Source organism: Stegastes partitus, unplaced genomic scaffold (assembly GCF_000690725.1).
Source record: "Stegastes partitus isolate 25-593 unplaced genomic scaffold, Stegastes_partitus-1.0.2 Scaffold727, whole genome shotgun sequence".
NCBI classification, from domain to species: domain Eukaryota; kingdom Metazoa; phylum Chordata; class Actinopteri; family Pomacentridae; genus Stegastes; species Stegastes partitus.
This window is the reverse complement of record NW_007578458.1, coordinates 57,418-68,895: the sequence shown is the minus strand read 5'-3', so window position 1 is coordinate 68,895 and position 11,478 is coordinate 57,418. Positions and strand designations below refer to the sequence as shown.

At 39.2% G+C, this 11,478-nt stretch overlaps 2 protein-coding genes across 4 annotated transcripts in view; both read left to right on the top strand.

Moving 5' to 3' along the window:
* tp53i3 (tumor protein p53 inducible protein 3) overlaps window positions 1-3,404 on the top strand; it is a 4,551-nt gene extending 1,147 nt beyond the window's left edge. The window contains exons 2-5 of the mRNA XM_008291258.1: window positions 31-298; window positions 1,227-1,439; window positions 2,727-2,923; window positions 3,143-3,404. Coding sequence (XP_008289480.1) covers window positions 31-298; window positions 1,227-1,439; window positions 2,727-2,923; window positions 3,143-3,340 — 876 coding nt within the window. The 3' untranslated portion in view covers window positions 3,341-3,404. The remainder of the gene's footprint in view (window positions 1-30; window positions 299-1,226; window positions 1,440-2,726; window positions 2,924-3,142) is intronic.
* A 1,399-nt stretch (window positions 3,405-4,803) lies between these two features.
* Window positions 4,804-11,478, top strand: part of dnajc5gb (DnaJ (Hsp40) homolog, subfamily C, member 5 gamma b) — a 9,365-nt gene continuing 2,690 nt past the window's right edge. Inside the window, exons 1-5 of one of the 3 annotated variants that reach the window (XM_008291222.1) lie at window positions 4,804-4,980; window positions 5,273-5,405; window positions 7,278-7,491; window positions 7,646-7,796; window positions 9,318-9,374. In XM_008291222.1, coding sequence (XP_008289444.1) covers window positions 5,293-5,405; window positions 7,278-7,491; window positions 7,646-7,796; window positions 9,318-9,374 — 535 coding nt within the window. In that variant the 5' untranslated portion in view covers window positions 4,804-4,980; window positions 5,273-5,292. Of the gene's footprint in view, window positions 4,981-5,272; window positions 5,406-7,277; window positions 7,492-7,645; window positions 7,797-9,317; window positions 11,473-11,478 lie in introns of those variants that run through there. The other 2 variants (XM_008291221.1, XM_008291223.1) reach the window with 2 other exon arrangements.

Genomic DNA, 11,478 nt, shown 5'->3' with positions numbered 1-11,478 from the left:
CCTGGTCTACTGATTTTGTGTTTCCCGCAGAGACGAGGCCTTTACCCACCTCCTCCAGGTGAGAGCGACATCATCGGCCTGGAGGTGGCCGGTACCGTGGATTCTCTGGGTCCAGGAGTAAAAACAAACTGGAAACCAGACGAGCGGGTCATGGCTTTGCTCAGTGGAGGAGGATATGCAGAATATGTTGCTGTGCCTGAGGAGCTTCTCATGCCTGTTCCCTCTAATCTCACACTCTGCCAGGCTGCAGCCGTCCCAGAGGCCTGGCTCACTGCTTTTCAGCTGCTGGATTTTATAGGTACAGCAAGCATCTGTTTGTTTTTGTAAGCAAACCATCTGAAAAAATACTATCCAAATTACTATCCAAATTGCACTGTGGCCAAATGCAATGATCCAAATCACAGCAGCTGCAAAAATGAATAAATATGGTACACTGTACGGTTAGAAATGAAACATGACTCATTCTCTGGACATGTGGCAGCAGGATTAGACAGCCAAACGTTTACGTTTTTTTCATTGGAAAAGAAATTACAAATAATGATTTGCACCAAAATCTTTGCTAATATTGCAATGCCTGTCAAAAATATTGGCAATATGAAACCATGAACACAAAAAAGCAGCATATTCTTAATACTTTACAGAAAATGAATAAACATACAGTAATAAAGGTGTGCTCATTTGGTTATTTGCTACAAACAAACAAATTTTTTCATATTTTAATAATGTATATATTGCTATATACTATTATTATTTAATTTAATGAAATTTGTTTTATTTTATCGTTCTTAAATTTTTGTTACTGATTTATTCTAATATAAAATAATCATTGATGTGAAGCAGGTTTAACTTTTAGTAAGTGGTACTGGTTATGTCCATCTATATATAATAAACCCATATATAAATGTAAAAGGGTTCACTATTCAAGCTTATCAGAATAATCTATGTTTTCTTATTTATTCAATCAAAAAATAAAACAAATGCATAAAAACTATCTCAAATATAATTCAGATAAATGTTAGCTGAAATGGGACTCTTTTCCTCAAATTTCTAACTCTTTTTTAAAAAAAAAACAATTAGAGGATTTTCTATAAGCAACAGTAGGAGGTTTAAAAAAAACAAACAAACATCACCAACATTAAATTATTAAAACTGAAAAAAAAAAAGAGCGAGATAGAAAATGAATTGACACCTGTTTCTTGTCTCCGTCCGTCGTCTCTCCACCTCAGCTCAGGTGAAGGAGGGTGAGGTGGTTCTGGTCCATGCTGGAGGCAGCGGAGTCGGAACCGCCGCCGTCCAGCTGGTTCGTCTGTTTGGTGCCGTTCCTGTCGTCACCGCAGGAAGCCCAGAAAAACTCAAGATGGCCGAGAAACTGGGCGCAGCAGCTGGATTCAACTACAAAGAGGGGAGCTTTGCAAAGGGAGTTCATGACTTCACGGGAGGTGAGCTGAGCAGACGGAACACAGGGTGGTATCAGTCATCACGTCAACGTATTTGCATTCTTCTATTGCAGTGATCAATTGAACAATGTGTTGGTATTATACAGGCTTTAACTGGGATTTAGGTGTCTGTGCCACCGGAATTGCAATCACTACTCACAGCTCCGTGGTTCCTCTAATTGTTTCAAGCTAATGAAAATGTGAATCCCTTCATATACACTACAAAGACATGCTTAAAACATTGAAACAGTAAATTAGACTTACTGATGGTTTAAAACTTTAATTTTCTTGCTGTCAACAAACCTGATAAGAATGTATTTCAGTCCGTGTCTCACCTCTGTGGCCCATTGGGTTCGACTAAAGAAGTAAATCTTTTTGGAAGTTTCAGGCTAAATAATTTCCTAAACAACAGGACACTTTAATTTCTTGGTATTGCAACATACACATTTTTATTCTGTGTGTTGGAGTCCATTTTGAGCCGAGGATTAATACACATTTGGTGTTTTTCAGCTGCAGGATTATTTATGTGATGCCCTCAAAATAAACTGTTCAAATCAGTCGTTTAACGCAAAAGGCTCACGGAGAAAATTTTAAAAATAAGCTGTGTGGTACAGAGAGAAGGGAAAACAAGGCTGATAATAATTGTGTATTCCATCAATTCGATCACCACGTGTATCCTTGTATTTGTTGTAAAAACATGCAGGAATTATATATTGTTGTTGCGCGCAATGGATATTTTTCACGATAGAATGCACTTCATTTAATTTTGTTTATTTGTTTGCTTTATTTGCTTTTACTCTTTATTTCCTGATTTATTTTATATATTTACTATGACCAATGATTAATTGTGGTTTTACCCTCTATTTTTTTGTATTTCATTTGTTCATTTTCCTTCATTGGATATGGCATTTTTGGTGCTTCTATTATTTTATCTGATTTATTTTGTAAATCTTTTCCCATGTTTGACTCTTTTTCTCCACTTTTGCGTCTCTGGTCTGGTTTCTCCTTCTGCTTGGCCTGACCAGCCTTCTGTCCTGCCTGTAAAGCACTTTGTAAGCTCTGTTTTTAAAATGTGCTGTGTAAATAAAGGTATCATCATTATTGTTATGTGTTTTAGTGATGGCTGCCTTCTCCTTAGGTAATGTGCTGCCTTTTGCTCATGCTGGTTCATGGTCATGTTTCCACTTGTAACTGAGGCTTAGCTAATTCCACCTGCTCTTTGTCCTTTTAGGTCAAATTATCTGCTGTGAAAAACTATTCAGCTGTATAATAATAGCTGTAATTTAACAGGTAAAGGAGCCAACGTCATCCTCGATTGCATCGGCGGCTGCAACTGGGAGCAGAACGTGAGCTGTTTGGCGGTGGACGGCCGGTGGGTTCTGTACGGCACCATGGGAGGCAGATCGGTGGACGGGGACCTGCTGGGTAAGCTGCTCTCCAAACGAGGCCACTTGCTCAGCAGCCTCCTCCGCTCTCGCAGCCTTCAGGTGAGAAATGAGCCCCAGAAGTCACACACCAGCTGTGTGTCTTCGTCTCTGCATATGAACATGCTGACTCATGTCAAGAGGATATTTAACACTTTCACCCTTTGGTGTTTTCTCTGTGTCTAATGTTCCATAATGAGGCCATTTACAAGTTCGTTTTGACGCACGTCTTGTATTTACATGTCTGGAACTGGGGCCGATTGTGTGTTTTCTCTTTTGCAGTACAAAGCGAACCTGGTGAAGGCTTTTTCACGCAGAGTTTTACCACATTTCTCAGATCAGTCTGCCTCCTTGAAGCCAGTGATTGACAGCACTTTCAGCCTGGAGGACATTGCAGAAGCTCATAGACACATGGAAGCCAACAGGAACATGGGAAAGATTGTTGTTAATGTGATTCCACAGAAGCAGGAAACTCAGTGATGATTTATGAATCTATTAGTCTTGTACATATGCATTATCCACCAATAAAATGGTCCAAATATAATCCTTTTTCCATTGTACTTTCTTTAATAATGAGGATTACCTAATGCTAAATGTTATCATCTGTTCATGCTGGAGGCTGCAGCAAAGACACAGTCATTATTTTATTCTAGTATATATGTTGCAAAACATTACAAGAAGCTGTGGTAAAAACACCTATTAGGGTGGATAAGGAAAAAAATCCCAATGCTTCCATAATTTGATAAATTAAGGCCTTTAGTTAACTCCAATTCTACAAATAGCTTGTGAGATAGTGCCTGTCGAGGAAACGGTGTTCAGTGGAGGTGATCAAGCTGCAGTTCATTAGCATGAATGCAGTTCAATAAATATGTGATGGATGTTGCTGTGAGAGGCCAAGGAGATCAGAGGAGGAGTGTAGGAGGGACAGTACACACTAACCTGAGACAAGAGACCAGCAGATGTCTGGAAATTTGTAGAAAAAGGAATCTGTTCTCTACTTTTGTAGGATCCAACAGAGTCCAGTTTAACCAGCATTATCCAGGCATGCTCCTGAGATCAGCTCGCTGTTAGTAGTTTAGTACTGCTCAGGAAAATCCAGTTTATCCAGCTGGTTCTTAGAACAAAATCCTCCTTTTGTGTTACATATTTTTATAAAGCCAAGATGTCCAGAAACATGGAAGATATCTCCTCTTTTTCCAACTCTCACTCACCACTCTGTTCTCCTCCATGTGGCCTTTGGTACTTTTTTCAGCTCACAGGTGTTTCTGATTATCTCCTCCCATCCTTCCCTGTGCAGGTGAATAAAAGAATGAATGAATAAACAAGTAAATAAATAAATAAATTCTTTTTTTTTTTGTAATTAACTTTTTAGCTTAGTTTTATTGGCACGAAAGTCATGTGGACAATTATGCCACAGCATCAGAGAAATTCTGATAATTATATGACACAGCAATCAAAACACAATAATCAACTGAATTATTAGATTATATACTTTCAATCAGAAAAGTAAGAGAATGCACGAAAAGATGGATTCTGTGATTATTTTGTACCTCTTTTATCCTCTCTTTATTTCATGGTTTTATGCTCCTTTTTCCTTTTACTCCATTTCTCTTGCTTTAATTCTGTTTTCTTTTGTTTTCATTTTATTTCTTTAATGTGTAATGGCACTTTCGGTGGTTTTGTAGTTTTAGTTGTATCAGTTGGTGTGTTTTGAGTTTATTTACATTGAAATGAGCAATTCAAGGAATTTAAAAATTCAGTATATTGAAATCATCATTTCAGTGTTTTAACATGTTGAACTCCATTTTTCAGATTTTTCTTTTCCCAGTTTCATTTTTTGAATTTAATTATATTTAATTTAAAATTTATTTTTTTAAATTTTAATTATTATTATTTGTTGATTTATTTATTTACCCATGATCCCTTGCGCTCTCACACTTCCGGGTGCACTGCCGCGGCGGCTCTGAACTCAGACCTCTTATCTCCGGGTCATGAGGCGATCACCGTAAAGTTACGAAAACCGTGTGACACCTTTTCTAAATGGAATAAACTTCAAGGCAGTCACCGGAAAACTTTCGGACTCTATGATTCGACGGAAAACGACGGTTTTAACTTGTCCGGTACGTCAGTTTCAACTTTGTGCTGAAGTTCTCCGCGTTAGTTTGACTCAAGTTAACCTCGAAGGTTTCCACACGTTACATGTGAACCTGCGTCTTAACGAGCTTGAACCACAGTGATACCACCCGGTCTGCTGGGGCTGTCAGGACGTCCAGCCCTTCTGTAACTTCATGTTTTCTCTTTTATTTGCTTCCTTGTTGAACTCGTGAGCCGTTATAAAGTCATTCCTCCAGTCAGTCCGCGCCGCATGTACCAGGAAATGATTGTTGCTGTTTGTGGTGTTTTGTGTCTCAGCCGCCGCCGCAGCCTCAAACATGGAGGATCCAGAAAGAGCTCAGAGGAGGCTGTCAAGAGCAGGAGACAGTTTGTACAAGACCCTGGGCCTGGAGAAAGGAGCATCTCCGGACGAAATAAAAAGGGCGTACAGGTGTGTTGGTGCCTTCCAGTTCAGAGATGCAATACGTTTTTTTTCTCATTGATTTATTCAGCATCCAGTCAAAATGTTAGAAAATAGACACAAAATACATGGTGCCCTATTTGTTATATATAAAGCAATCTGACTTCAGTTTCTTCAGTTTAAGAACCACAACAATCTGCACCCTGTATAAGTAACTACTTACCCAACGACTTACTGCAACCCTGACTATGAATATCTATGCATTAGGGGTTGACCTGTTATTGGTTTGGATGATTATCACATCAAATATTCAGCATCTTTCCAATTATCGCTACTGTTTTTTTTTTTACAAAGTGACATTAATGTAAAAATATGCGGTTTGGCTCTGATTCAGCTGCCTCTCTGTATCTATAATCAACACACTGCCCTGCCCACAGCATTATCTGATTGGTCACACATCACCAGGACTGAAGGACAAATTTTGGAAAGTTCCCTTTTAAAGATCCCATACTGTGCCCCTTTTCAGCAAATTCGTCTCATGTATCCTTCAATTTTTCACCTGAAAATAGAATACAGATGATTTATTTCACTACAGTCTGACTCACAGGATGTAGGAGTTTGGTATAAGTCCGCGATTGGCTGATTAACTCTGTCCTACATAAACAACAACAAGCTCTGGGCCACAAGCTACCACACAGAAATGAAAACCGAAACTGTACGTTTTGCTGACGGTTTGGATCGTGCAGTCAGGCAGCTCTGCTAGTTTTATTTTTGTCGGCAGATTATCCATTTTGATCACAGTTCTCGTCTCCTATCTTGCAAGTGAATGCCAAAGCCGCATCCTTTTCTCAGCTCTGCCAATGATGGCTGTGATTGATTTAAAGAAATACAAACAAGCCAGACCATTTTTTCCCTCTATAGCAGAAAGGTAGAGGGTGCAGCTGGACCACTGTGATCTACAGTATGGGCTGGTTTTACTCCTGATCTAAACAGACAGTCTCAGTGTCTGAAGCTTTAAGTGCACCTGAGCTGCTGCTTCAGGAAGAAGACTCTCTCTGCGTCTGTGATTGACAGCACAGAGCAGAACGGAGTCAGCTGTAACTGATGTGAAAGAGTGTGTGAGACCAGGACTTTCTATCACTTCTGACTTCCTCTCTGAGCGATGATTTGACATGGAAATGACACATAATTTATACCACAGACACTATTTTTAACTTGTGTGTTTGGTGAGTTTGTCAGACAACGTTGTAGTTATGAAATTAGTTGATTAGTGGTTCAGACCTGCAGTTGGAAATGGCTATGAAGTGACTGTTGCTGAACATGTTGTCTTAATGAAATGCATTTAAGTCACTACTACATACTCCTCATGCTTTGCCGTTTGAACATGCAGTCACTGTAAATCAAATTGTTAGCCATATTAGCAGCACAACATGCTAATACTAAAGGTTTTCCTGATGTTCTCGTGACATTGCCATTAAAAACAAAAGTAATCGAATAAGTGTTCAATCATCAGATTCCACAGAGAGTGCACGAAGACTTTTGTTTTCACTTCTGCAGCCAAAAACGGAACATTTGGTGTAGTTTTATTTGTGGCTGAGAATTTAGCAGTCAGCAGCTTTAAAAAGTTAATAAATAAGCTACAGAGAGAAGTTCAAACTCAATGTGCTTCCAGATTCTACGTAGTTGTCGAACCAAATTGTCGAGCACAGATCCTGACGTCAGACAGGTGTCCAGGGAAGAAGGTTTCTACAACTACAGTTCTGATGGAGTATTCTGGCTCCTTAAAGGCCAAAAAAGAGCTAAATTTAAGTGCATTCAGTTGCTAAAATTATTGAATTAATAACAAACGAGTTGAATAACAGAAAGGGATCTGAATTTCACTCTCGCTCACTTCTTCCCCAGAAAACTGGCATTAAGGCACCATCCCGACAAGAACCCAGACAACCCCGAAGCTGCTGAGAAATTCAAAGAGATCAACAACGCCAACGCCATCCTCAGCGATGAGAACAAGCGTAAAATCTACGACGAATATGGCTCCATGGGCCTCTACGTGGCCGAGCAGTTTGGGGAAGAGAGCGTCAAATATTATTTCCTTGTGTCCAAATGCTGGTTCAAGGTAAGCAGCGCGGGATGTTGTCTTAAAAGTGCAAACCAGTAAATATCTTCATACAAATGTGTTTTAATTGTGTAGTAATTGTTTGTCCAGGTGTGGATTTGAACTTGAAGTTATATTAAATTGTGTCAAATATCCTGACATTTATTTCCTGCAGGGCCTTATGTTCTGCTGCACTCTTGTCACCTGCTGTTGCTGTTGCTGCTGCTGCTGCTTCTGCTGTGGGAAATGCAAAGCTGAAGAAGAAGACAATTTCGCCTACATGGATCCTGAAGACCTGGAGGCACAAATCAGAGAACAGGAAGCAGGTAAAGGACTTCGCTGTTAACTCGCCTTTACAGTAGAGGACGGGAGTCTTCTGCTCTCATAATAAACAGCAAAGCGTCTATAAAATCACGGTACAGTTGAAATTAAATGAAACCTGCAGTGTTTCTAATGGCCAGCAGGGGGCGACTTCTCTGGTTGCAAAAAGACGTCCGATTGCATAAAAGTATTAGAAAATTACTCAACTTCTCACTTGATTTGTTACCTCAGTAAGCATTTTCTTAATGAGTTAATGGATTCAGTTGGCAAATAAATATGGTGTTGATTTTTCACCACAAAGGTCACCACAAAGTATGCAGGTATTTGTACATTTTAATAAAAATCAAGCATATAAGCAGCTTAACACCACACTTAGAACATGACTGAACAATTTGGGGAAAATATCTGATTGGGATTTATGTCAAAGATAGTGAGATTTAATTTGTGATATGATTAATTTTTAATGCACTGTGTAGTAGATTCATAACGTGATGGAGAATTGCTACGTGAGATAACAGGCCAGAGGTAGTCACAGAGTACAGCATCTGGAAAACAGCAATGCTTCAAGATATGGGCCTTAGTGGGCAATAAAACCAAACAGACAGAACTGCAGGTAACAAACTGTTATTGATCTCATTCAGTCAATCTGGTAATAAACAGAGGAGCATCATAGCGTCAACTGATACTCAAATGTCATCACTCCTATTTCTAATGTACATATTCAGTTATACTCATCATTATTGGTGAAGAAGCCTAGTTATGAAAGACAGGTTCCCTGCTATCACATGCTGTTAATAAATAACCTTTAATGTGTATTGATTGAGTGTCTTGATTAACAATAATCAGTATCAACACTAGCCCTTAAAAAAACAAAGAAAAAACAAACAAATGAGTTGATCCCTGGTTAAAGCCTGACTCACATGTGCAGAAGGTTGTATATCCTGTATTGCAGTCTTTGTGATTTCGTAATTGCACTGTTTCTAATTACAGTTTCATTGTGAAATTAATTGTTTGTTCAGCCCATAGTGGATATAAAGGTTGACATGGGACAGGGAACATTTCAAAACAGGGTTTAGTTGCCAAGCTCTAGGCTGTTGAAGGAACAGTTTGAGATTTTGGAAAATAAGTTTCTTGGTTTGTGTTTGTAATATGCAGCTGGTGGTTAGCTTAGCTTAGCATAAAGACTAGAAAAAGGAGAGAACAGCTACTCTGGTTCTGTTCAAAAGTAACATTTCTGTTGCTACTGCTGCTGGTGGACAGAGTTTGTTGACTTTAGACAGAGGCAGGGTTGCTGTTTACAGTCTTCATGCTAAACTGAGCCACTTGCAGCAGCTTTGTGTTTACTGTACAGATCTAAGCCTTGGCTAGAAAATGTCAAACTGTTCCTTGAAATCTTGGTTTGTGTACTCGCTGACATGTCACACTCTGAAGACTGCCCGATTTCTACATTTCAAGCGGAGACAAAAGCAACCGATTCTGTCAGGACGCAGTGTGGGCTTTTCTCAGTGTTGAATTGTGTTTTCCAGCTGGAGACCCTGTAATAGTTATTCAGCCGAGCTCTAGCGATGCAGCTGATGCTAAAGGTAAAGTTCTCCCCTCTTCAGGTAACGTTGCTGCGCTCACTGCTGCTGAAGTCGCTTCGGTAGATCTCACAGAAGTTTATTTACACGAGTTAATGTTTTAGCAGAACACTGTGGACTGTGTTGTCACCAAATAACACACTAACAATATTTCAGTGTAATAATACCTGAACACAGGGCTTAAAGAATGCAGGGAAATCACACAGGGTGATATGTTTTATGACACATCATTTAACCTTCTGAACCCTGAGCACTTTGTGGGCGTGTTTTAACTCACTGTGAGCTCATTTTTTATTTCAATACAAACATATGTTACCAATACAGGAGAAAATGTGACTCTACCTTCTATAGATGTTTTACTGTTTACATTTTTAGTTTGTTTTCATACTCTTCTGTTTGCTTTGTGTAAACACAGCCTGCAGTTCAGTTCTTAAACGTTCCTGAATTGTTAGCACGTGGTTGTTGATCGCAACTGAGTTCAACATTTTTACCAAATGTGGTTACTGCACATGGTTTATTTTTGGGACAGTTTTGAACAGGGCACGTAGAATAACAAGATTTAGATGAAATATCATGAGTTTAAGATTAAATTATGTTTTCTAGATAAAACCAAAAGTCACACTAGTTTCAGGAAGAGCTGTCAGATTTTTGATTCTTGCTTTTTCCTGTGATGATAAACGGTGTCATTTAGCGCCTTTAAAACCCGCCGGCAGGTTTTAGGGTTCAGAGGGTTTATGTGTCAAACATGATCAGTTCTGGAGAAAATAAGCAGCGCTGGTGCTAACACGCTAAACCTAAACCTCAAGAACAGCGGTTCTCTGTCTCCAGGACTGTATTTATCTCACACAGTATTCTCAATTTGGGATGCTAGTTGTCAACTTTTTAGTTCTTAACCATATTAACACACTGTTCTCAAGCTCACGAGTCAAATGTTGGAGAACCGCTGATCTTGAGTGTCTCTGTGGAAGCTTTAATCATGAACTCTAATCACTGTAGTGTTGCTTACAGGCTTGTTGTGCTGCTTGTTGTCCATCCTAAGCTGCTGTTCTCTTGCGGCAATCACTCTGTTCTTCTGCTCCTTTTGTTTTTTTGTTTTGATTTGTTGTGTTTTGACCAGCAATGTACATGTACAGAGCAGGATACAGAACTCAAAAAACAAGAGAAATACTGAATTAGTTGATCATCTCTGAGGGAATAGCCACCGTGGCGCAATAATAAATCATGTATTCACATTAAACAGGCACAGGCTTGAACTAAATGCATTTTTTTTTGAGTATATGAGCGACTCCCACATTTTAAAATTAGGTCTCAAGGCAAAATCAGATAAATTACAGGAGCTCTGGGAAACATTTGAAGTATTGCAGAGCATGTTGTGCACAGTGGGGTAAATGTACTCACTGGAAAAATGAAGAAGTTTGTTTGTGCACAGTAATGGGAGAGAAAAGTGAAGTGGTAAAGAGACTCCTACATGTGTCAGAGGCTAAATAACAAATCCACATCACCTTCTTATAAGTACTTAGATACAGAGCATGTATCTGGCACATTTCTAAATGTCTGTTTTACTTCAACAGAAAACGAGTCATCCCAACAGCAGGGACAGCACTGGTTTGTTTGGCACAAATATCTGTTTGATTGACTGTCATGACAATTTGAACATTAAAGCTCCCCAGTTGATGGTTTTATAGTAATTATTGCCTGGTTTTGACTCTCTAGCCCCCGTGAGGTTGTAGCTTCAGGCGAAATATCCCAGCAGCAACTGAACTCAGTCCAGACATTGACCTTTCTCTCACTGCAAAACCTTTTACTTGCTATCTAGCACCATCATCAGGTCTAATATTTAAAGTCAGCATGCTAAGACGATGACTCTGATGGTGAACTTGGTAAATATTAAAAGTGCCTGTCAGCGTGGTGATGGACAGTCAACACGGTCGCTTTCTCTGTGAATTTTATGTCAGAATTTGCAAAATAAAAGAAGAGGTCCTGACAAAGAACAACTAGAACTTTTCTCTCCCTCTGCAGCTGTCCTGTAAAAATGACCTGTTTGGAAAAAGGAAGTGAGAGATAAACTGTGCATTTGTTAACGTTTATTGCTTTAGAAAATGTCAGA